The sequence below is a fragment of the Hyperolius riggenbachi genome, chromosome 10, assembly GCF_040937935.1.
Source record: "Hyperolius riggenbachi isolate aHypRig1 chromosome 10, aHypRig1.pri, whole genome shotgun sequence".
NCBI lineage: Eukaryota > Metazoa > Chordata > Amphibia > Anura > Hyperoliidae > Hyperolius > Hyperolius riggenbachi.
Window position 1 is genome coordinate 226,091,782 of NC_090655.1, and position 25,013 is coordinate 226,116,794.

Consider the following 25,013-nt stretch of genomic DNA (forward strand, 5'->3'; position numbering starts at 1 on the left):
GGCCTGGGAAAGGGTAGAGGATAATTTGCTTCTGTCCCTTGTAGAGGAGTAAGCCAAGTTGAAGTCACCACCCAACAGGAGAGAACCTTTCACTGCTTTGCTCAGTTTTGTGAGGAAAGAGGATAAGAAGTCAATCTGGTGTGTATTGGGGACATAAGTGTTAGCTAGAGTGACAGGCTTTCCTGCCAGAGTGCCCACCAAAATTAGAAAGTGACCTTGTGGGTCCGCGATGGTTTTGTCAACCTGAAAAGGTAGGTCTTTCTTGTACAGAATTGCCACACCAGCACGTTTTTTCGGACCGGAGGCCAGGTGGACATTGGGGTAGAGTTTGTTAGTAAGACGTGTAGTACACCTGGATGTTAGGTGGGTTTCCTGCAGGAAAACCAAGTCACTATCTAGTCTTCTGAGGTCTTTTAGTAAGGACTTCCTTTTTTGGGGGATATTTAGGCCCTTAGTATTAAGCGTATAAAGATTAACCATTATTCATGTTGAAGATGTAAGTGTATAGAAGGCCAGGACGGCTGTGGTGTGAACAGTCAGCGAGTAAGGTTGGGGAGGGGGAAGTGGGGAACCAGGGAAGATAAGTTGTACTCGACAGCAATAGGTAAACAATGATGAAGGTGTAGCCACTGCAAAAATTGTGGCAGCAAAGCAGGGCAACTAAAAAAAGTTGCCAGGGGAAGAGTCGCCAAAAAAAACATGGTCCCTGAGAAGAACGGTGGGACAATGTGGCGACTCTACGGAGGTACATGCGGGTGAGCCAAAAGGGCCGCCCAGATCTCCCCCAACGATCCTCCATATATATGAACAGTCTATAAGGACTAACGTTAAGTTAACAACTAACTAGAGCACAGATGGCTAAACGTCTTTTGACCTAAGAAGGAAGAAAGCATAGTAAAAATAGACAATTATAGATAAATATATATTTGCGTGTAGTCTGGAGCAGGAACAAGCTGAGACTCTAAGACGATGGAGTTATGAAGATCTGTTATGAAGGCAGTAAGATCAGGTAGGAAGGGCTTCCATGTCCTCAGGTGTTTCCGGGAAGGTCAGGCTTCTCAGGGTGCCTCTGGAATGGTCGGCCATGTGACGTATCTTTCTTGGGGGTGAACTCGGGGAGAGGGTTAGGCTCTGCTGGGTGTAATGGGACGGAGGGAGGCGAAGGCCCATTTGCTTGAGGAACATTGGTGCATCATCTAAATCCGATACCGTGAAGCGTGCGCCATTTCTATTGACAGTAAGGCGGAAGGGGAAACCCCATTGGTACTGGATTTTTGCATCTCTTAGAAGTTGAGTAATCGGCTTAAAGGCCCTTCTCTTAGCCAGAGTAATGAGTGAAAGGTCATTATAAATTGAGAGTTCATCTCCTTTAAAGGAAACTGTGGAGGTATTTCGGATGGCTTTTAGGAGGGCCTCTTTTGCCTCATAGTAATGGAGTCGTACTATGACATCTTTAGGGCGTTGGGCTGTAGGTCTGCGTTCACCTAGTGAGCGGTGGGCCCTGTCCATTCGCCACATTTCATCAGTAAGTTCAGGTACTAGTGATCTGTAGAGATCTAGCAGATGTGTGGGGAGCTTGTCGGCTGTGACAGTCATGGACATACCTTTGATGCGAATATTCTGACGTCGCTCACGGTTTTCAAAGTCCTCCTGCGCAGACCTAATTGCCTTGAGGTCGGTTTGAATGAGGCGTTGCGCGTCCTCCATATCGTGTTGTTTTAGGGAAATAGAGTCCATCCTATCTTCCAGAGCTGTGGAACGTTCGTTCAGGGAAGTAATGTCACCTCTGAGGTCCTTCACTGCGGATAGGATCATCTGTTGCAATGAGTCGTGGAGGGCTCTGTAATGCTTGTCCAGAGCTATTTCAAGAGTGGCAGCGGTCAGCGGTATGTGGCTCATGGATGTGGAGCCCAGGTCTGGGTGAGATGGGGCCTGCTGTGTGGGCTGGGAGAGGTGGGTGGCGACTGTGGTTGTGGCGCAGTCGGCGCCATCTTGTGACTGCGGCGGGCGGACGAAACGGTCCATGGAGCCGGCCTGTGGTGCTGTTCTCTGGCTGCTTTTCGTGGCCATCTGTGCTCGGAAGCTTCCTGTGTCCGTGTCCGGTGGAGCCGCGCTGTAAGGGCGGAGTGGGAGCTAATTGCGGCGAGAAAGAGGAGCGGGGCAGATCGGAGCAGAGAGTCTAAGCGGCCATCTCGTCACCGCCGCGCATGCGCCTCTGCTTAATTTGTTTTTAATTACTGTATTTCAACATTAATACAGAGTTTATGGTGGCAGCTAGGCCTATTTTTAACATTAACTCTCATGCAACCAAAAACTACACTTATCCAGCATCAGCCAATCCCCATTGGTGCCGCATAATGGGGGTTTACTGTACTTACCTTAGAAGTGGGAAGCACGGATGCAAAGAAGAGGAGAGTCCTGGCGAGCAGCAGAGGGGTGCAGAAGGACCGGAGAAGCCTTCCCTCTGCTGGTGGCTGGATAGTGTACTGGTTAAAGTGAACCTAAATCGGAGGGGACGCTCCGTCACCTGGAGTATCCTGCACATGCACAGTCGTAGACAATCCCCTACTGCAGTAGGAAATAATCTCTTACTGCGCCTGCACAGGCCACGACAGGAGCGTGATTGAGGACTTGTGCGACCAGGGCCGCGCATGCGCACTGGCCATCGACTGGCCAGTTGGGGGAAAATGAAACTGAGCCAGGGCGGGAGACCGGAGGATCTTTGAGTCCCGGGCGGGGGCGCGGCTGCAGGGGGCTGGTAGAAGCCCCAGGTAAGTGAAACTCTTCCTCTTTCCCCCCCCCCTCTTCGGTTTAGGTACACTTTAAGGGCTCTGCCTGTGACACAGGACACCTGGGTTCGAATCTTGGCTCTTCCTGTTCAGTAATCCAACACCTATTCAGTGAGAAGACCTTGGACAAGATTCCCTAACACTGCTTCTTTTATAGAGCACACCCTAGTGGCTGCAGCTCTGGCGCTTTGAGTCTGCCAGGAGAAAAGCGCAATATAAATGTTATTTGTCTTGTCCACTGAAGTACTTTACTTTATGTTTTCCCAACAAGGCATAAGTCCCAAAGCAGCAATGCTGCGGCAGACAAAGGCAGTACAAAACTCCCAGTGAATAAATTCATTAAATCAGTCAGTCACACACACAGATCCTTCACCAGTCCGCCATTCAGATTGCCCCACGTGGTAGTGAACTTACTGTCAATATATGAACATCAGTTGGTGGCCACCGGTTTGGGGACATGTCATCTGAGGAGATGCATCGAGGTGTGAGGACAAGGATTTGTTTTATTGAGTGGACGGGCAGAAGGTATGCCCTTGAAGGACTTCCGAAGCCAACACAAAAATCTATTTTTTACTCACCTGGGGCTTCCTCCAGCCCCTCGCATCCACCTGAGTCCCTCGCCACAGCTCCGCTGGTCGCTGCTGTCCCATTGGCTGCCCTTGATGATCGCGACCCTGGCAAGTTGGGTCTTCTGCACCTGTCATCTGGTGCGTACTGCCTGTGCACAACTACTGCTCAGAAGCAGTACGGGCCAGATGACGTGGGCACGAATGCTCGCGCAGAAGACCCAACCCGCCAGTGGGGTTGCAATTATCACGGGCAGCCAGCGGGACAGCGGGGACCACCGGAGCTGTGTCGAGGGACTCAGAAGGCTGCAAAGGGGCTGGAAGAAACCCCAGGTGAGTAAAAAATAGATTTTAGTGTAGGCCTCGGAAATCCTTTAAAGAGACATCTGTTGTGAGTAATTTCCTTTTAAACAATACCAGTTGCCTGGCAGTCCAGCTGATCTTTCATGCATCAGTAATGTCTGAATCACACACCTGAAACAAGCATGCAGCTAAACTAGTCAGACTTTAGTCGGAAACACCTGATCTGCTGCATGCTTGTTCAGGGTCTATGGGTAAAAGTATCAGACACAGAGGTTCAGCAGGAAAGCCAGGCAACTGGTATTGTTTAAAATGAAATAAATATGTCAGCCTCCATATCGCTCTCACTTCAGGTTCCCTTTGACTCCCTAAAAGGGGGTTATGACCGCATTCATGTAATTAAGGCACCAGGAAATATGGGCGCCGGGCAAAGCCGAAAAACTGTTCACCCTGCTCCTGCAAAAGTCCCAGTGATGTTAACTACTATTCCCCCTCCAGGCCTCCAAGAACTCTGGGGAGATACGTAATTCGGGTGCCAGCTATTGCTGGCGGCTGGATTACGCTGTTTTTGTAGTAACTTGAGCTTTGTCTTTTGACGGTGCCCAAATTGAACGCCTCTATAACCGTAATTCACATTATGACCTATGCAAGTGCACAGTGAGCCTAAATTTCCTGAGCTTTTTTTGAGTGTCTCGCCGATGACCTACCCACTGGAGGTCAGATATTTGTGGTGAGTTCAGTACCACAAATGGTGATCTGGTAAAGGACCTATCTGTGTGACTTCTTTAAAGGACATGGGGTAGGGGAAAAAACACAAAAAGAGTGCACTCAGAAGAATGATGATAAAAGGGAGACCAGCCGGTCATCGACAGATCTCACCTGATGTGGTGGCTGATATGCCCTTATGGGTATTATCAGCTTGCAGGCTTTTGTCCTTCTCAGACCAGGGACCAGGTCAGAAGCGGGCTCTTTGTCCAAAGAGAGATCTGTCTACGACCTTCCTTTTATCATCAGTCTTCTGAGTGCGCTCTTTTTGTGTGTTCCCCCCCCCCCACCCCAAGTCCTTTATAGATTTCTCTGCCACTGCAAGTGGACCACACAGAGCAGCATCGACTTCCATCACTCAACATATCCTCTACATATAGAAGACTAATTTTATCCTGCTCGCTCCCACTGTTCTCATTTCAGCACGGGGGTTATTTAAGTTTACCTATTTGTCTATCTGTGTGACTGATATTCACCACTGATATGATGAATTTCTTCAGTAAGAGATTTTTATTGTCTTTGTCTGGCGGAGCATTGCTGTTTTGACATACGTCATGTGCCGGGAAGGTGATTGTATCACTGTGTGTATCAGGTTCCTATAAGGCAAGTGGATATCGTGGTCTATTTCTCATTGCAGGAGTGGCAATATATAGAAGGACACAAGGACCTCTACAAGGATTCCATGATGGAGAATCAGCCGCCCCTCACATCACTGGGTAAGTGAAGGCATGCATGTCTTGTAATGGAAACAGTAATATGGAGGATCCACCTAGATCCCCCCCCCCCCCCCATCATCTGATAAATACATAGAAACAATGTATTCAGTCAGTGCGTGTTTCCTACAGAGGGATCCCGTAACAGAAACCCACCAGAGGGATGGACAGGTCCTCTTTGTTCCCAGGATCGTTCAAATTGTGAACACAGTTATGCACACCAGAATAATGTAGGTGGAATTGAAGATATCACCAAAAACCAAAATAACTCCATTTTGTATGATCTGTAGAGAAGATGGGTGGAGCCTATATACTCATAGTTTTCTCTTTTGTGACCTTATTTTAGGGTAAAGATGTGATTAAAATTATAGCAGTACTTAAAGAGGAGGCAGAAGAGACGTATGTGAGGGGCGATGAGTCGTGTAAGGAGGAGGAGGAGGAAATTCCATCAACATTCCTCAAAGGTCAGTAATAAACACTAAATACAGAACAGATTCCTTCTTCAGTCTCTTCCAAAACTTTCTCTCAGATCAACGGGTAAGAGGCGACATTCATTTCTTGTAAAGGAGAGAGAGTGCAGAGGGTCCACCTAGATCCCCCCCCCCCCCCCCCCCCATCATCTGATAAACACATAGAAAGGCCTGGGGAACACCACAACCCGCTAGCAGATCCGCAAAATGCTAGCAGATTTTGAAACACTTTTTCTTCTTTTTCTGCAGCGTTTCAGCTAGCATTTTGCGGTTTTGTGAAGCGTTTTTAGTGTAGTAGATTTCATATATTGTTACAGTAAAGCTGTTACTGAACAGCTTGTGTAACAAAAACGCTTGGAAAACCGCTCTGATCTGGCGTTTTTCAGAGCGGTTTGCGTTTCTCCTATACTTTACATTGGATTCACAATCCAAAAAATGCCTCACCCCGGGAGTATGCGTTTCTGCAAAACGCCTCCCACTCTGGTGTGACCCACCCCATTGAGATACATTGACCAAGCGTATCCGCAGCTGCAAAAACGCCAAGAGACCCGCTCTATGTGCTCCAGCCCAAACAGGAAAATGAACACTTACCTATCGGAAATGTCCTTGCCTGGTGCATTTCCATGGCAGCATACTATGGGTTCTGGCCCCGCCCCATAGTATGCTGCCATGGAAGCAACAGGAAAACAATGTATTCAGTCAGTGTGTATGTTTCCTACAGATGGAACCAGTAACAGAAACCCACCAGAGAGTTGTACAGGTCCTCTTTATTTACAGGAAGATCATACCATTATACCCCATTATCAGGTATGTGACCAAATACCAAAGTGACTACAGACTGTGATTAGTGTTATAGCCATAGCATTCGTGTGGTAATCTAATATCTATTAATATGTGTGTTAGGTGTGAAGAACAGACAATTGAAGTTAAAGAGGAAGAAGAAGGGGGGGCGGAGCAAGATGGCCGCCTGAGCGGACGCACAAAGGAGAGCTGCTGCACCATTCTTCCAGCCGTTTAATACCAGCCGGGAATACGAAACACTCCTGTACCTCAAACGGGTCCCCCATCTCCCCTGCACCCCCTGATATGTCTAGAAGGGGAAAAAGGGCAGACACTCACTCCAGAGACGACACGCTGCAAACTCCCCGCCGAGGCCCCGGCGCCATCTTGCCTCCCAAGACCAAGAATAAAGCTATACAAACCGTCATGGCTGATTGTGCAACGAACACCGAAGGGAGTATCGGGGCCCCCGAGCTGTTGGACGCCATCCGAACATGCCAAGCCACACTCACTGGCAAAATGGGTCATCTGGAGGCGAAATTTGCTCTAATCCAGGAGGACTTGGCCATAATACGCCAGCGTGTCTCCGGAACGGAGACAAGGATCAGCAACCTGAAGGACTCCACGGCAGCGAGTAACCTCTCCATCAGGGAATTACAGGCTGAAGTTAAAACGCTACAATCCAGAGCTGAAGACTCCGAGAACCGGAATAGAAGAAGTAATGTAAGGCTCCTGGGGCTGCCAGAGGGCGCGGAGGGCAACGACCCGGTCAGCTTCATTGAAGGCCTGCTTAAGGATACCATGCCTGAGGCCCGGTTCACCCGATTCATGGCTGCTGAAAGGGCACACCGCATGCCTGCCGCACAGAATCCGCCAGGAGCGGCACCTCGCACCTTCATTTTCAAGATGCTACATTTTAGGGATCGGGACATAATACTCCAGGAATCCCGCAAACTGGGCCCCATCACATTCCAAAATGCACAGCTCCAATTCTTTCCGGATTTCTCGGTGGAAACACAGAAACAGCGGAGAGCCTTTCAAAATGTCAAGAAGCGCCTACGTGACCGGCAACTCCAGTACTCCATGCTTTTCCCCGCTAAACTAAAAGTGATTCACGGCGGCACTACCCGTTTTTTTTCCCTCCCAGAAGACGCCATGACCTGGCTTGATAAACTGCCGAAGTAATCAGCTCTGGAAACCGTGAGTAACCCCCCCTTGTTTGCCCTCCCTTTGCACATACAAACAACTTCACCCGCTTTCTGACCCCGGACACCCGTTATGAACGTGGCCCTCCAAGCCTTGCCCCAAGATCTGTTATCTATCCCATCATATTGATGGCACCATGACGCATCTATTTTTCATATCCTATAGACTCTGGCTGCCCTAAGACGATGGGGCGACGCAGGCCATAATCCTCCGTAACTCCTCAGGGTCATGCTTCCTCCCCTGGAAATACGCTCAGACCCCAGTCATAATACTTTCCGTATGAACTGGATAAGCATAATAACCATCCTACATGTGGATTGGTCCCTTATAATCTACATGGAACAAGCTATTCTTTACTGTGATTGTCTTATACCATTTACTGATGCAACTACCAATTTATACCTCACAATGGGGTTGGTATTCTGGGCAGACGGAGGCAGGGACAAGGGGGAGCGAGAAGGTAGATGCACCACTGTCGGGGTTGGGGCCGGGTAGTAACGGTCACATCAGCCTCCCAGGGCCATGACCCCCCCTGGGGCAGGCCAACATTGACAGATAATAGGCCAGTGAGGGCGGATTTGTAACTATTGGAAGGGGGGGAGCAACTTCTAGGGGAAAGGGGGGACCCCGAAGCATTCACAAATACCCACTCTAACTGAAGGTGCGCAGCTCCCAGGTTAGGAACCAGCCTAACACCCTTAGTCGACCTGACAAGGGGCAGGGCTCATACCATCTTTTGCTATTTACTCTCTATACAGGCATAGCTTAGTATAGAGGGTGGTTTAGTTAGGGATCCAGGCTACCTTAGTTAAAAAAGGAACAGCAGGGTGGGCTAGGGAAGGGACTAAAAACAGTAACCCTGGCAAAATGTTAACCCAGGGTATAATTTTGTTTTATTGTTATGTTTTAAAACTGTTTAATGTGGTTTTCCTGGACAGACTGCATGCTCAACCTTTGCACCCCGCACTGCTAATCACAGTGTTTACTTGCCTGAAACTGGGTAATCTTTTTTATACTGTTACACGATGACTAAAGTCGTTTTGTGGAATGTGAGGGGTCTAAACTCACCGGTCAAGAGATCACTAGTATTTAATTATTTGCGAAATTACAGTCCCCACATCTGTATACTTGTTGAAACTCACCTGCATGGCAGCAAAATTATGTCCCTTAAAAAACCCTGGGTAGGCCACTACTATAACGCGGCCTACTCCTCCTACTCTCGGGGGGTGTCTATACTGGTACGCAAAAACCTGCCATTTCAGCTTCTCCACTCCTACTCTGACGAGCTGGGCAGATTTGTTATTCTCCATGCCAAGATACATGGAGAAGAACTAATAATCGTTGGCCTATATAACCCACCTCCAGCGGGTCTTGACATGCTGAGTGATATCATGACATATACCTCCAAATTCTCAACCTCAAATATCTTATTATGTGGCGACTTCAACATGGTTCTCTCGCCAGCTAAAGACCGCCTGATACCCAACCCTAGAGATTCACTCCAACTGAGGGACTGGGCCCAGTCTTTCAACCTGCTAGACATGTGGCATCAATGCAACCCAGACCAAGTTGGTTTCACCTGTCACTCCGCATCCTACCGAACATTATCTAGGATTGACCTTATATTGGCAACTCCTACCATGGCCATGCAGGTGAGTCAGGTCAAACTACTCCCGAGGGGAATATCAGATCACACCCCAATAGAATTTACGATCACCTCCCCAGGACCACTTTCTCGGCCCCTGTGGAGGCTCTCAGCTAGTTGGATCACTCACAACTTTGTTAAAATGGGAATGGTGCCTCATCTTGAGGAATACTGGACCCACAATGACCGTACTGCGGACCCCTCAGTGGTGTGGGATTCATATAAGGCAGTAACTAGGGGACATTATATTAAAATAATTAAGGAAGCTAGAGATCAAGACAGAATCTATTTAACAAAAGCAGAGCAGGCAGCTGCATCTGCAGAAGCTGAATATACCACGCAAAAAAACAATACCTCTTACACTAAGTGGCAATGTGCCCTGACACACCTAGCAGACAAACAGAAACAGGCCTCCTCCAAAATAGAATCTGCCCGACAGATTCGCATATATGAACAGGGTGACAAAACGGGGAGGCTCCTGGCCTACCTCATTGGGGAAGAGAAACCATTCTTCCACATAGGAGCGATTAAAGATAGTCAGGGGAATACACTAACAGATACGCCCAGTATAAACTCTGAGTTCCTACAATATTACCAGACTCTCTATACTTCCCACACAACATACCAACCGGAACAGCTCCACCATTTCTTGACTACCGTCAACCTGCCTAAAATATCTGCTGATGATAAAACATTTCTCGAGGCCACTATCACAGAGGGGGAAATTTTTGGGGTTATTAAAGACCTGCCCAACGCGAAGTCACCTGGCACCGACGGACTCCCCGCCGAATTCTACAAGCAATATAAAAAACTATTAGTTCCCCGCCTCAAAGGCACATTCATTAATGCCCTTAACAATAACGCTCTCCCCCAATCTATGAGAGAAGCCCTGATCACTGTCCTACCCAAAAAGGGAAAAGACCCCCTCCAATGTTCATCATACAGACCGATCTCCCTGCTAAACCAGGATTACAAAATTTTAGCTAAAATCCTATCCACCAGAATAAATACCCTAATCACGGGGCTGATACATCCGGATCAGTCGGGCTTCATCCCTGGGAAGGGAACTGACATAAATCTCAGAAGGCTCATGACAAATCTATCGCTTGAACATGATAACAGCAAAACACGAATTATCGTGTCATTAGATGCTGAAAAGGCCTTCGATGCGGTGGAGTGGACATTTCTCTGGGAAGTCCTCCTGAAATTCGGCTTCGGCACGGAATTTGTCAACTGGCTGAGGGCCCTATACACCGCACCGGAGGCCAGAGTACGCACTGGTCTGGATGTGTCGGCCCCCTTTTTTCTCCACCGGGGCACAAGGCAAGGCTGCCCCCTATCGCCCACTCTCTTTGCATTAGCGGTAGAACCTCTGGCAGCATTGCTCCGCTCAAATGACCAAATCAAAGGCCTGCGCTTTGGGGAGAGGGTGGAGAAACTGTCACTCTATGCGGATGACATCCTACTATACCTAGCTGACTCTGGCCCTTCCTTAACCGCAGCCCTCACCACTATACAAGAATTTGGCAGATTCTCAGGATTTAAAGTAAATTGGGGGAAATCACTGATTCTGCCCCTTGATAACCAGATCCCAATTTTTCCCAGCCCTACCCCACTACAGTGGGTAACTGAGTTTACCTATCTAGGCATTAAAGTCACAAGAGATCCTAAAGACTTCTATAAACTGAATCTTGGTCCGGCTCTTTCTAAACTTAAGGCAAAATGCAACGCATGGCAGTCCCTCCCACTAACACTAATAGGCAGACTAAATGCCATAAAAATGAATATGCTACCCAAATTTCTCTATTTTTTCCGAAACTCGCCAATCGTTATACCAGTTAAATATTTCAAAGAAATACATAAAACCATCGCTTCATTTCTGTGGACCCCCAAACCCCCACGAATAGCTCTCTCTTCTTTACAGCTAGATCAGTCCCAGGGCGGCCTTGGGCTACCTGACTTTGAAAGATATTACTGGGCATCCTCCCTAGTGACTGTCAGGTGGTGGTTCGAGCAATCCCCACAAAATCCAGCAACAGCCCTAGAAGCCGAAATAATGGGGTCCTTCCTGGCTCTCACAAGCCTCCCATTCAGAGGAAGCAAAAATATCCCAAGAGCAACTACTAATATGATAGCAACAGTACAGGTTTGGGAAAAAGTAAATAAGATATCCAAACAACCGGGCCAGATCTCCCCCTACACTCCTCTCTGGAACAACCCCTCCATAACCGAATTCTTAACTATCCCCGACCCGAAGATTTGGGCCGACCACGGGGTCTACAAACTTATCGATATCACTGAAAATAATATGCTTAAATCCTTTTCGTCTCTTAAACAAACATTCAGTCTTCCTAATCACATGTTCTTCCGTTATATGCAATTAAAACATGCGTTTCACGCCCAATTCCTCACACATGAGAGAACTCTGATGCTGATATCCCACGCCACTGAGGGGGAACTCGCAAAAACAGGCCTAGAACATGTAGTATCTGCACTCTACAAAACATTCCCCTACAGAGGGCAACAGGGAATTAACAAACTATACCAAAAATGGCAGGACAACATTCCCACACTTACTACCGAGGCTTGGAATGCTGTTCTGGGTTTCTTTACCACTACCAATGTTTCGGCAAGAGACAAGCTTATTGCCTTTAAGTTTCTGCATAGGAGCTACCTGTCCCCTGCTCGTCTACAGAAATTTAACCCAGAATCCCTAGGGGCCTGTAACAGATGCGGCCAAAGTAACGCCGATTTTTTTCCATGTGATCTGGCAATGCCAACAAATACAAGTATTCTGGTCCCAGGTGCATGCGGAGCTTCAGAATATTTTCAAGATCTCCCTAGACTTTGTACCAGAATCTCTGCTGCTGAGCTACCTACCAGAGGAAATGCTCTCTACGCATGGGATGCTCGCATTTCGTATGCTGACATCCTATGCAAGAAATCTGATTATCCTAAATTGGAACAGGCCTACACCTCCCCGCAAGAGGGACTGGATATCATGGGTACACAAAGAGATTGTGGTACTGAAACGAATATACCACAAACGCAAATGTGGGAAAAAATTCTCAAAAGTCTGGTCGTGTTGGACCTCCTTCTATAAATTACACATTGATGACTAATGTAAAATCAAGTATTGCCTAATCTGAATATTTAGCAGGTGGGGGAGCATGCAGTTTGTCCAGGAAGAGAGAGATATATATAATTGCCACAAATAGGTTATTGATGTTAGCAATGTTCTATATTGCAATGTTATGTATGTTATATGCATAATTGAAAATTAATAAAAATTATTCTTTCAAAAAAAAAAGAGGAAGAAGAAGAGGCGTATGTGACGGGTGATCAGCAGTCTATGGAGGGGGAGGACATGCTGGAGGCCATAAAAGAGGAAGAAGATAAAACTAATGTGAGGGACGATCAGCAGGAAAGTGTAATGATGGTAGCCATTAAAGAGACAGATGTGGGGGCCGATCAGCACTTTGTGGAGGAAGGTGAAATGACAGGAAAATTAAAAGAGAAAGTGTTTTCGTATTACATAAATGAGGGTGAGTAATAAATGAACAATGTGCAGATGGGTCACATGTTCGTGTTATGTCTATGTGTATCACAATATGTAGATTGAGTCCCCTATCAAATAGGGTGCTGCGCGATTTGTATGCGGCATAAAGTCCGCAAGTAGAAAAATGGGTACACACCATAATGAGATCCAAGGGGATTGACCTTGAACCGTAAATGCAAAATTCCAAAGGGTCTGCAATCTCTATAAATGGAAACGTAGTTTATTGACTTAATACACCAGATGACCATTTCGGTCACCATCGACCATGTTGGGGCCTCGGTGGGTCCCCTTTGTCAAGGTATCAACAGAATGTTCTGTTAATTAATACCTTGACAAAGGGGACCCGGTGAGGCCCCGAAACGGTCGTTGGTGACTCAAATGGTCACCTGGTGTATTATGTTAATGAACCATGCTTATGTTTATTAAGTATGTGGACCTCTTGAAATTTTGTGCGCGGCATATGACCCTAGCACATCACACAATTACCAGCATTTTACTCCTTGCGGCAGACTGTGCTGTGACCTTGCCCCTCCCCCACCGCTCAGTGAAGTGCTTCCTGCCGGACAAGAAATAAGTCCCGTCAGATTGTCTGATCTGAGCATGCGGGCTGCACCTCTACCATGAACAAATGTAAAATTGTTTGCAATGCCATTGACCTACATTGTGTTGTGCACCACGCGCACCACTTCTGTTGTGTCTCAACAACTAAAAAATATTCCATTGAGTTTGATGGCCCCTGCAATGAGCTGCGGTGGGGGAAAGAACCGTGACGCGGCGCTTTAAGTATGGGAGGGCCTTGAATGACACTGATAGAGTATCAACCACCCCTTACATCACCAGGTAAGAGGCGTTAGGAAGCACGGAGGTATGAAGTGGCATAAAACAGAGAAAACACATAAATCCAGTCACATCGCCTCAAGTTAGGACAGTTAAATACGTTATTAGGGAGGTACCAATGGGGGGGGGGTGTGGCCAACAAAATAGCAAAGTCAGTTAACACTTTGTACACTCACATGCAAATACTTACACAAATGCATTGACATAAATCAATCATCCAGGAACTAGATTTATGTGTTTTCATCTTGTGACTCTTGTGGCCAAGGTATAACCAGTAGAGAAACACAAAAAGAGACGGACACCGAGAGCCCAATATAGTGTAGTAAGTACTGGTACGGGATGTAAAATGTGAGAGTAAGTATAGATATACTCACAAACAAGGTTTACCACTTAGGCAATCACTGTCAATGCGGGTGGGGAGATTAAACCTTACCCCACTCAGGATTAAGAAGTCGCTCTCTGTAGATAGGAAAAAAGGGGTTAGCACCCCTCCACTGAGGGTGGACTAATGCAATCTGCAGTCGAACAGAGGCGCCAATGGAATAAAAGTTGCTAAAAAGATTAAAAATGTAGGCAGTAGTGGACTTGCCTCCTCCAAGTAGACACAAGATAGTTGTATTGTACAGCAATATAGTTTATTTACATACTCGGAATTTCAATGCGATGCGTTTCGCAGGCGTGACCCTGCTTCATCAGGCAGTATAGACAGGAGCATATAACAAATGCAGGTCTAGTTCAAACCAAGCTCCTCTGTGACAGAGGCTAGACAGAGGTGCTTGGTTTGAACTAGACCTGCATTTGTTATATGCTCCTGTCTATACTGCCTGATGAAGCAAGGTCACGCCTGCGAAATGTGTTGCATTGAAATTCCGAGTATGTAAATAAGCTATATCATTGTACAATACAACTAGCTTGTGTCGTCCACCACTGCCTCCTCTATGTTTAACCTTTTTAGCAATTTTTATTCTATTGGTGCCTCTGTTTGACTGCATAAGATATAACCAGTGTACCTTATCCTTCCCCTGGCCATGACCATTGTCAGTATGCACACAGTTTATGCTGGTGTGCATGGTGTACATAGATACATTTTTTTTTTTCAAATTGGTTTTATTTGGTTTTAGATATAACAAATACAAACAATGGCCCAGAAAGCCTGGGAAAAGGCAGTTGGTGCTATACATTGTATCAATAGTATTACAGCATTATATTCAGACACCTTATCCATAGTTAGTACAAGGAACATAGCAATGTAACTTTAACAGGGTGGTTAGGGCCGCATTAAACCGAGCGGACCAATGAGGGGGGGAGGGGAGGGAAAAAACTAGCGTCAAGTGGGGTTCCACCCGGGCCGGTGGGTTGGGGTTCACCGTAGTATTTCAAGATAAGTAAAGTGAGATAGGGGAGGTCAGGGCCGAGAGGAGAGCCAAGTATCCCAAGGATCCCAAATCTTATCAAATAATGGGGTAGTTTCTCTAATAGTGGAGGTTATTTTCTCCAGAATATAGGTCGACTGGATTTTGTTAATCAGTTCGGATTTAGAAGGGGGAAGTGTCTTCCAGCTTTTAGCTAAAAGGGTTTTAGTAGCGTTGCATACTTGGCTTAGCCATTTGTTTTGGGGTTTGCTGAGTTGGGGAAGGGGTTTATGGAAAAGAGCTGACCAGGGGTTTGGCCGGATTTCTAGGCCCAATACTTCTGATGCCAGGGAAAAGCTCATATCCCAGAAGTTTGCCACGCACGGGCAAGACCACCAACAGTGGGTTTGGTCCGCCTCTGCTTGGCAACCCCTATAGCATAGGTTATTGGGGATCAGCCCCCATTTAGCAAGCTGGACAGGGGTGCGGAACCAGTCATAAAAAATTCTGTAAGTGCGTTCTTTGGTAAGAGTGTGTTTGGAGGAGCTGGCCATGGCACTAAAAATGTGCTCCCAGTGCTCTTCATCGCTAGGTCCATTGAGCCTCTCCAGCCATTTCACCATGGCCGTTGAGGGGGTTGAGAATTTAGTGTACCAGATGTCATAATATATCGTGGAGATAAGGCCTTGTGGCAAGGGGTGAGAGCAAGAAATAGACTCAATGGAGGAATGCGATAATTGTAATCCTACATTTTGGCGAGACTGGATGAAATGGCAAACTTGCAGATATCTAAATAGTTCAAAATCAGGCCAGTCCATTTTTTCCTTAAGTTGGGGCCAAGGGAGCAGGGTCCCATCTGACACCATGTCATTGACAGTATGGACCCCACTAGTTCTCCAGTTCCCCCAGGCCAGACCACAAACCCCAGGGGGGAAATCTTCATTATAAAATAAAGATTCGAGGACCGAGGGGTAGCCCTTTGGGATCAGGTTCTTCAGCGTCCTTTTGATCCATAGGGTTTCACTTATTGGAAAAAATGAAGAATTTGGACCCAAACAAGGTTTGGGGGTCCAGAGGAGGGACTTTATTGGAAAGGGGTAGATGAGCTCCTGCTCTAGATCAACCCATCTTACAACTCCTCTGGGAGAGGACCACTGAAGGAGCTGAGAAAGTCTGGCAGCATAGTAATAACGTAGGAGGTTAGGGGCCCCCAGTCCCCCCTGCAGTTTGTGGCGGGCCAAATTAGTGTATTTGATGCGGGGTCTGCGTCCCTCCCATATAAAGTTAGTGATCCTAGATTGCAACCCCTCTATATCTCTCTTGTTAATTCTTATGGGTAAGGCCCTGAAAAGGTACAGAATTTTGGGGAGTAACGTCATTTTGACTGCATATATGCGACCTTGTAAAGAGATACGAAAGTGCTGCCAATCATCCAGAAGCCTATGGAGTTTTTTAAGCATAGGTGCATAATTGAGTTTATAGAGATCTCCGAGATCCTGAGAGACTGTGACACCAAGATATTTCAATCCGTTGGGTCTGAATTTGAAGCCAAAGGATTGAGAAAGAGAGGTCTGATGTGCCTCTGTGAGGCCAAACGGGATCGCTTCAGATTTTGAGTTGTTGATTTTAAACCCTGAGTGAGTGCAGAAACTTTCAATTTCTTTGAATAGGTTTGGGACCGAAATTAGAGGATTGGAGAGAGTAAAAATTGTGTCGTCTGCAAAGAGGGCGGTTTTGAAGACAGCTCTGCCAACTGAAATCCCAGATACGTCCGAGGAGCGCCTGACCCTGATAGCCAAAGGCTCGATGCATAAGGCAAATAACAGAGGGGAGAGGGGGCACCCCTGCCTAGTGCCGTTCTTGATGGAAAAGGAGGGGGAGGTTATGCCCATATTACACACCGAGGCCGTGGGGTTAGTGTAAAGGCTTCGCACCCCGTTCAGGAATTCACCCCCTATACCAAATTTGAGTAAAACCAATCTAAGATACCTCCAGTCCACCCTGTCGAACGCCTTCTCCGCATCCAAAGATAGGAGCAGAGAAGGCGTCCGACAGCGCTTCATCTCAGCAATCAACCCAGTGATCCTACGGATATTATCCGTAGTTTGTCTCCCCAGGACAAAACCTGTCTGGTCCGGATGGATAACACCTGGTAGAAGGGGGTTTAATCTGTTCGCCAGGATTTTAGAAAAAATCTTGACATCTATATTGATAAGGGAGATCGGTCTGTAATTGGTGACCTCAGCTAGGTCTCTGCCAGGTTTGGGTATAACGACAATGGACGCTCTGGACAAGTCAGGGGGGAAATCTTCCTTACCCTTCAGAATGTTGTTATAGAAAGTAGATAATTCTGGAGCTAGCATTTGTTTAAAGGTTTTGTAATACAAAGCAGTGTATCCATCCGGACCAGGGGCCCTAGATGACTTTAAGCCCTTAATGACGGACAGGACCTCCTTAACTGTAATAGGAGAGTTTAGTAATATGCTGCTATCTATCGGGAGTTTAGGGATAGGGGTATCATGCAGAAATTCCTGGATATGGCTTATTGGGGTGCGGGTCTTATCCGTAGTGGTCCCATCATACAGTTGGGCGTAATATTTCTGGAATTCCCTCACTATGGCGTTAGGATCGTGAATCAGGGTCCCCGAGCTGCCTCGGATGGGGTGTAATCTATTAAGTGTTAGACGGTTGCTCAATTTCCTGGCCAGCATAGTGTCTGGTTTGTCTCCCTTTTCGTAGAACTTCTGGGCGGTCAGGCGCATGGCTCTATCAGCCTTCTGAAATAGAAGAGATTTAAGTTCAGATCTCAGGGTGGTGAGATGGGAGAGAGACACAGAAGGTGTCCCAGCCGCGTGCTTAAGCTCCATGCGCCTGATCTCCTTTTTTAGTTCAGTTATCCTAGCCATTGCTAGTTTACGTTTAATAGAAGAGATCTTAATCAGTTCTCCCCTAATGGTCACTTTGTGAGCTGCCCATCTGATCCCCTGGGAGGTATCTCCCTCTTTGTTGATGTGAAAAAAGGAAGAGATTTCAGAGGCCACTTTTAATTTGGTCCCACTGTCCACTAGGAGGGATTCATTAATGCGCCATGTGCTTTTAGGTCTAGGGGTCAGGGAAGAGAACTGCACCGACACAGACGCATGATCTGACCATGAGATCTCTGAGTGGTCAGCCTTAATTACTTCAGATAGGAGTGTGGCGTCCATAAAAATAAAATCGATGCGTGAGTATGTATCGTGTGGGTGAGAGTAGAAGGTATGCCCCCTCTCCCCAGGGTGAAGCGCCCTCCAGACGTCCCAGGTCCCAGTGTCAGACAAGAATTTCAGTAGGCATTTAGGGGGAGTACGGTGACGACCCTGCCCTCCATCCAATGAGGCATTGAAGTCTCCCGCTAACAAGAGTTTACCCGCTCTGTGAATGGAGATTTTGGATGTCAGGTTAGTGAGGAAGGGGCGTAGCCCTTCAGAAGGAGCATAAACAGCTACTAGAGTTAAGAGCAAACCATTGGAGTCCCCGACTAAAATTAGATATCTGCCCTCAGGATCTCGGATAGTTTTGTGTACATTAAAATTAAGCCTCTTATGAAGAACCACAGCCACACCACATCTCTTCTGAGGGGCAGAAGCATAATAGACCTGGGGGTAGAGTTTATGCCAGTATTTAGGTTCTTTTTTGGAGGTATAGTGGGTTTCTTGCAGAAAAATAATATCAGCATTGGCGTTCTTGTAATACTGGCATGCTAAGCGCCTCTTCTGGGGGGCATTTAGTCCCTTGACATTATGAGTAATAATGGTCATGAGGGCAGAAGGGTCTATATGCACCGAAGGGGGGACCTCAGTGGCTGAGGAGCCAGGGGGGCTGTCTGTATGAACTATTGGTGTGGCCATGGTTCCGGGAGAGAGTCAGAAACAAATAAAGTACATAGATACATTTTGTTAGCTCCCTTGTGGGATTAGTTTGATGCACTATCTGTCCCAAAAGAGGACGTCTGGATAGGTGTTCCTAATGTTTGGATCGGTTTGATGAGATGAGTGTTTGCATGTTTGTACTGTGCATGTTACAGGGCTAAAGTTAGGACACCTACAAATTCTGGGGTACCGCCGTGTGGTGTAGGTGACTATGCAAGAGAAAGTATTCTTTTGTACCAACAGCCTGGCTTTTAACTTTGCTGTAGGAATAGCAGTGGTTCCTGAATGATTGATTTCTGTGAAAGCATTTATATTAATTTATTTGCATGTGAGTGTGCAAAGGGTTAACTGACTTGGCTATGAATTTCAGAGAAGACTGATATACAGTGAGGCACACTGTGGTAAGAGGTAGAAGGAGAAATGAAGTGTACTGAGCCAGGAGTTATAAAGAGCCATGAGGTGCAGAAGGAGTAGGCAGGGAGTTTCCTGTGACTGGTTTTCAGTGACCGCAGACAGGAAGTCTTTAGTGTTCTTTAGTCTCTACAGACAGGAAGTCCTATTGAGTAGTTCATGGGGTTGTGTCTCCAAAAATAAGGCAAAGGAGGTTCACCTGTATTCCTACCTATAACTACAGTCTGTATCTGGTGTACTTCCTCTGTGTGCCATGGCTGCTGTTATTGTGATGCGCACCATTTCTGTTATATTGTTGGGCTAATTGAATGCTCTGTAACTATTATTATCTCTCCAACAGATGTAGAGGATGCGGGGAACACCTCAAAGGGACGTCTTATCTCACCTCCAGATGATACTGCAGAAGATAATGGCGTCACACAATATTCTCCAGGAGGAAACCCCATTACTGGAGGTACACATCACAGACTTTATCATGAGGAGAGATCACCGGATCCCTCTAATCCTGAGGAACGTTTTTCCAGTAAATGCTGTAATGTTGACCAGGGAAGCGATAAGAGATTTCCATGTTCTGAATGTGAAAAATCTTACAGCAGGAAATCGCTCCTGGTTGTACATCAGAGAACTCACACGGGGGAGTATATAGTCTACTGTCCAGAGTGTGGGAAATGTTTTAGTGAGAAAACCCAACTTCTTAAACACCAGAGGATTCATACAGAGGTGCGCCCTTTCACCTGCTCTCAGTGTGGGAAATGTTTTAGTCAGAATAAAGTCCTTCTTAGACACCAGAGGAGTCACACTGGCGAGCGTCCATTTTCATGCTTAGAGTGTGGGAAAGGCTTTACTCTCAAGACATCCCTCCTTACACACCAGAGAATTCACACAGGCGAACGGCCTTTTCCGTGTACTGAGTGCGGAAGAGGTTTCATTACTAAAAGCGCCCTTGTTGTCCATCACAGAAGTCACACGGGAGAGCATCCTTTTAAATGTTCAGAGTGTGGGAAAGGGTTCTCTTGTAAAATGTCGCTACTTATCCACCACAACAGTCACACAGGCGAGCGCCCTTTCTCATGCCCAGTGTGCAAGAAAGGTTTTACTCAAAAAGGCAACCTCCTTACACACCAGAAAAGTCACACAGGTGAGCGGCCTTATTCATGTTCAGAATGTGGCAAACGCTTCACTCTTAAAACATCTCTCCGTAGACACCACAGAAGTCACACGGGCGAGCGTCCTTTTAAGTGCGCTGAGTGTGGGAAATGTTTCACACAGAACGGAACCCTTCTAAGACACCAGAAAATCCATACAGTTGAGGGCCCTTTTACCTGTACTCACTGTGGGAAATGTTTCACTCACAAGCGAGACCTTCATAAGCACCAGAGAAGTCACACGAGTTAGCACCACTTTTCATGTTCTCAGTATGGGAAATGTTGCAATCAGATGGAACAGAAACTTGAAAGCTGCAGAAGAAAATAAAATGCTCTGATGACAGCGGTGTCACCTGCTAGCTATAATTTTCCTTTTGGGGTCTCCGGAGGGAAGAAGCTCCAGCCCCTATTCTTGGCGACAAAAGGACCCGGATGCAGTAACTGCAGTGTTATAAATAGGCTTTAACTATGATGCCAATGCTTAAATGCATTAGAAACTGTTTGTATAGCAATAACATCGTCTGCAGAGTACATAGTCATGTCACTGACTGTCCCTCTGCGGCTCACAATCTAATCCCTACCAGAATTCAGTGTAGTCTAGGGTCAGTTTTAGGGGCAAGCTAAGTAACTAATCTAAGTTTTTGGGATGTGGGAAGAAAACCGGAGTGCCCAGAGGAAAGCCACACGGAATTACAGAACATTCCTTAAAGGATAAATCGGGCGAATTGGCGGTATTAAAACGCATACCTAGTGCTTTAAGTCATGTCCAGCAGTGTTGGATTGCGTCCTCCGTTTGCCCCCAAAACCCTCAATAGTTCTGCTATTTGGTCCAGTCTGGGCCCCGACATTGGCCGTAGGGACCTAGGATCCGGAAGCATGAGTCTTCATGCATGCGCAGTTTCAATCTTCTTGTCTCCGTGCGCATGCACATTTTCTCTTTTTTAAACGTGCATGACCGGACTTCTGGCAACCTCCCCCCTACTGGTCATGCACGCGACAACTAGAAGATTCAAACTGCGTGTGCCCAAAGTCTCATGCTTCTGGATCATAGGTCCTGACCGCCGAGGTCTGGGCCTAGACCGGACTCATTTTGGGGGCAAATGGAGGACGATCCAAGACTGCTGGACAGGACTTAAAGATCTAGGTCTGTCTTTCAATAGCGCCAATTCGCCGGATGTATCCTTTAAAGAGGCACTGTACTGACATATAGTAGAATGTAGTACATTACTTAGGATACCCCTTTTATGTTAATTATCCTGGTTTCAGCATCAGAAACATTACCTTTATCTATATATTGCTGTATATTGGTATGTAATCCCCCCCCCCCTTACAGTAATGTTTAGCCTAGGCCAGTGGTGCCCATTGCATTGATCGTGATCTTCTGGTAGATTGCAAAGGACTTCTGCGTAGATATCACGTTACCCGCCTAAGAGCTGTACACGTTGTACTCGGTCTCTTGGATGAGTTTAGTGTGATATGCTGTCCTGATGTTTGGTACAGCAGTGTAGAGGATTATGATGCCTTAACCACTTAAGGACTGCAGTCATAAAACCCCTTAAGGACCAGACACTTTTTTTTTCCATTCAGACCACTGCAGCTTTAACGGTTTATTGCTCGGTCATACAACCTACCATCTAAATGAATTTTGCATCCTTTTCTTGTCACTAATACAGCTTTCTTTTGGTGTTATTTGATTGCTGCTGTGATTTTTAGTTTTTATTATATTCGTCAAAAAAGACATGAATTTTGTCAAGTTTTTTTAACTTTCTGTGCTGACATTTTTCAAATAAAGTAAAATTTCTATATACATTTTTGTCCAAATTTATTGTGCTACATGTCTTTGATAAAAAAAAAAAAAAAAAAAAAAAAAAAAACAATAAGTGTATATTTATTGGTTTGGGTAAAAGTTATAGCGTTTACAAACTATGGTGCAAAAAGTGAATTTTCCCATTTTGAAGCATCTCTGACTTTTCCGAGCACCTGTCAGGTTTCATGAGGTGCTAGAATTCCAGGATAGTATAAATACCCCCCAAATTACCCCATTTTGGAAATGATACATCCCAAAGTATTCACTAAGAGGCATGGTGAGTTCATAGCAGATTTTATTTTTAAGTTAGCGGAAAATGACACTTTGTGACAAAAATTTTTTTTAAAAAAAAGTTTCCATTTCTGCTAACTTGTGACAAACAAAAATTAAATCTGCCACGGACTCACCATGCCCCTCTCTGAATACTTTGGGATGTCTACTTCCCAAAATGGGGTCATTTGTGGGGTGTGTTTAAAGGGAACTGACCACATTCTCTTTCATTGGAATCCCTCCTGACATAGAAGCTGCCATGTTCCCCTCTCCCCTTCTCACATTCCTTATTTACAGAAGTCAGAGATGCTATCTTGACACATTCACACACACCCTGGCTTTGAAGACACACTCCTAATTATTCACCCCCTTTGTGGATGAAAGGCATTGTTTACCTCTTGGTAATTAGCTCAATAAAACAATTAGAGGTTCCTGAACTCTCTGCGGATGGGGACGGTCGGCAGGCCTGCTCAAACAGGCCAATTTAACAACTTTGAATGTAAAATACAAGGTAAAATTAAAGTTTATTTTAATAATGAAACAGATAGTCGGCATACATTTTTCATGTGCTATAAAAATGTCCTGAGTGAAAAAAAGGTGCTCGGTTCACTTTAATGTCCTGGCATTTTGGGGGGTGCTAAATTGTAAGCACCCCTGTAAAGCCTAAAGGTGCTCATAGGACTTTGGGCCCCTTAGCGCACCTAGGCTGCAAAAAAAGTGCCACACATGTGGTATCGCCGTACTTAGGAGAAATAGTATAATGTGTTTTGGGATGTGTTTTTACACATACCCATGCTGGGTGGGAGAAATATCTCTGTAAGGCCTGGTGCACACCAAAAACCGCTAGCAGATCCGCAAAATGCTAGCAGATTTTGAAATGCTTTTTCTTCTTTTTCTGTAGCGTTTCAGCGTTTTGCGGTTTTGTGTAGCGGTTTTGGTGTAGTAGATTTCATATATTGTTACAGTAAAGCTGTTACTGAACAGCTTCTGTAACAAAAATGCCGGCAAAACCGCTCTGAACAGGCGGTTTGCGTTTTTCCTATACTTAACATTGAGGCAGAAACGCATCCACAATCCAAAAAATGCCTCACCCCAGGAGTATGCGTTTCTGCGAAATGCCTCCCGCTCTGGTGTGCACCAGCCCATTGAAATACATTACCCAAGCGTATCCGCAGCCGCAAGTGGATCGCAAAACGCAGTCGAACCGCTCTGGTGTGCTCTAGGCCTAAATGAGATTTTTTTGATTTGTTGTTTTTTTTTACTCACAATTGTCCATTTACAGAGATATTTCTCCCACCCAGCATGGGTATGTGTAAAAATACACCCCAAAACACATTATACTACTTCTCCCGAGTACGGCGGTACCACATGTGACATTTTTTTGCAGCCTAGGTGCGCTAAGGGGCCCAACGTCCTATGAGTACCTTTAGGATTTCACAGGTCATTTTGAGGCATTTGGTTTCTAGACTACTCCTCACAGTCTAGGCCCCCTAAAATGCCAGGGCAGTATAGAAACCCCACAAGTGACCCCATTTTAGAATGAAGACACCCCAAGGTATTACGTTAGGCGTATGGCAAGTTCATAGAAGATTTTATTTTTTTGTCACAAGTTAACGGAAATTGATTTTTATTGTTTTCTTTCACAAAGTGTCATTTTCCACTAACTTGTGACAAAAAATAAAATCTTCTATGAACTCGCCATACTCCTAATGGAATACCTTGGGGTGTCTTCTTTCTAAAATGGGGTCACTTGTTGGGTTCCTATACTGCCCTGGCATTTTAGGGGGCCTAAACCGAGAGGAGTAGTCTAGAAACCAAATGCCTCAAAATGACCTGTGAAATCCTAAAGGTACTCATAGGACGTTGGGCCTCTTAGCGCACCTAGGCTGCAAAAAAGTGTCATACGTAGTATCACCGTACTCAGAAGTAGTATAAATTGTTTTGGGGTGTATTTTTACACATACCCATGCTGGGTGGGAGAAATATCTCTGTAAATGACAATTTTTTTTTTTTTACACACAATTGTCCATTTACAGAGATATTTCTCCCACCCAGCATGGGTATGTGTAAAAATACACCCCAAAACACATTATACTACTCCTGAGTACGGTGATACCGCATTGAGGCATTTTGTTTCTAGACTACTCCTCACAGTTTAGGGCCCCTAAAATGCCAGGGCAGTATAGGAACCCCACAAGTGACCCCATTTTAGAAAGAAGCCGAATTTTGTGGAACCGGTCATAAGCAGGGTGGCCTCTTGGATGACAGATTGTATTGGCACTGAAGTGCAGGAAGCGCAGGATGTTCTCAAATCGTGACCTGGGCATGGCAGCAGAGAACATGGGCATGTGATGTATTGGGTGCGTAGACCAATAAGACCGCAATACATTCTTTTTGACTAGACCCATGTTAAGGAGAAGGCCCCCAAAAAATGTTACCTTCGGAAATTTGGAGTGGCTTCCACTGAAAAGGCTGGGCATGGTAGCTTCT

General features: G+C 45.9%; 1 protein-coding gene across 1 annotated transcript in view; it reads left to right on the forward strand.

The window, feature by feature from the left end:
- LOC137536851 (oocyte zinc finger protein XlCOF7.1-like) overlaps positions 1-21,419 on the forward strand; it is a 65,593-nt gene extending 44,174 nt beyond the window's left edge. Inside the window, exons 10-16 of the mRNA XM_068259037.1 lie at positions 5,058-5,136; positions 5,266-5,363; positions 5,480-5,597; positions 6,325-6,409; positions 6,507-6,531; positions 12,542-12,779; positions 19,642-21,419. Coding sequence (XP_068115138.1) covers positions 5,058-5,136; positions 5,266-5,363; positions 5,480-5,597; positions 6,325-6,409; positions 6,507-6,531; positions 12,542-12,779; positions 19,642-20,696 — 1,698 coding nt within the window. The 3' untranslated portion in view covers positions 20,697-21,419. The remainder of the gene's footprint in view (positions 1-5,057; positions 5,137-5,265; positions 5,364-5,479; positions 5,598-6,324; positions 6,410-6,506; positions 6,532-12,541; positions 12,780-19,641) is intronic.
- The last annotated feature ends 3,594 nt before the right edge of the window (positions 21,420-25,013 follow it).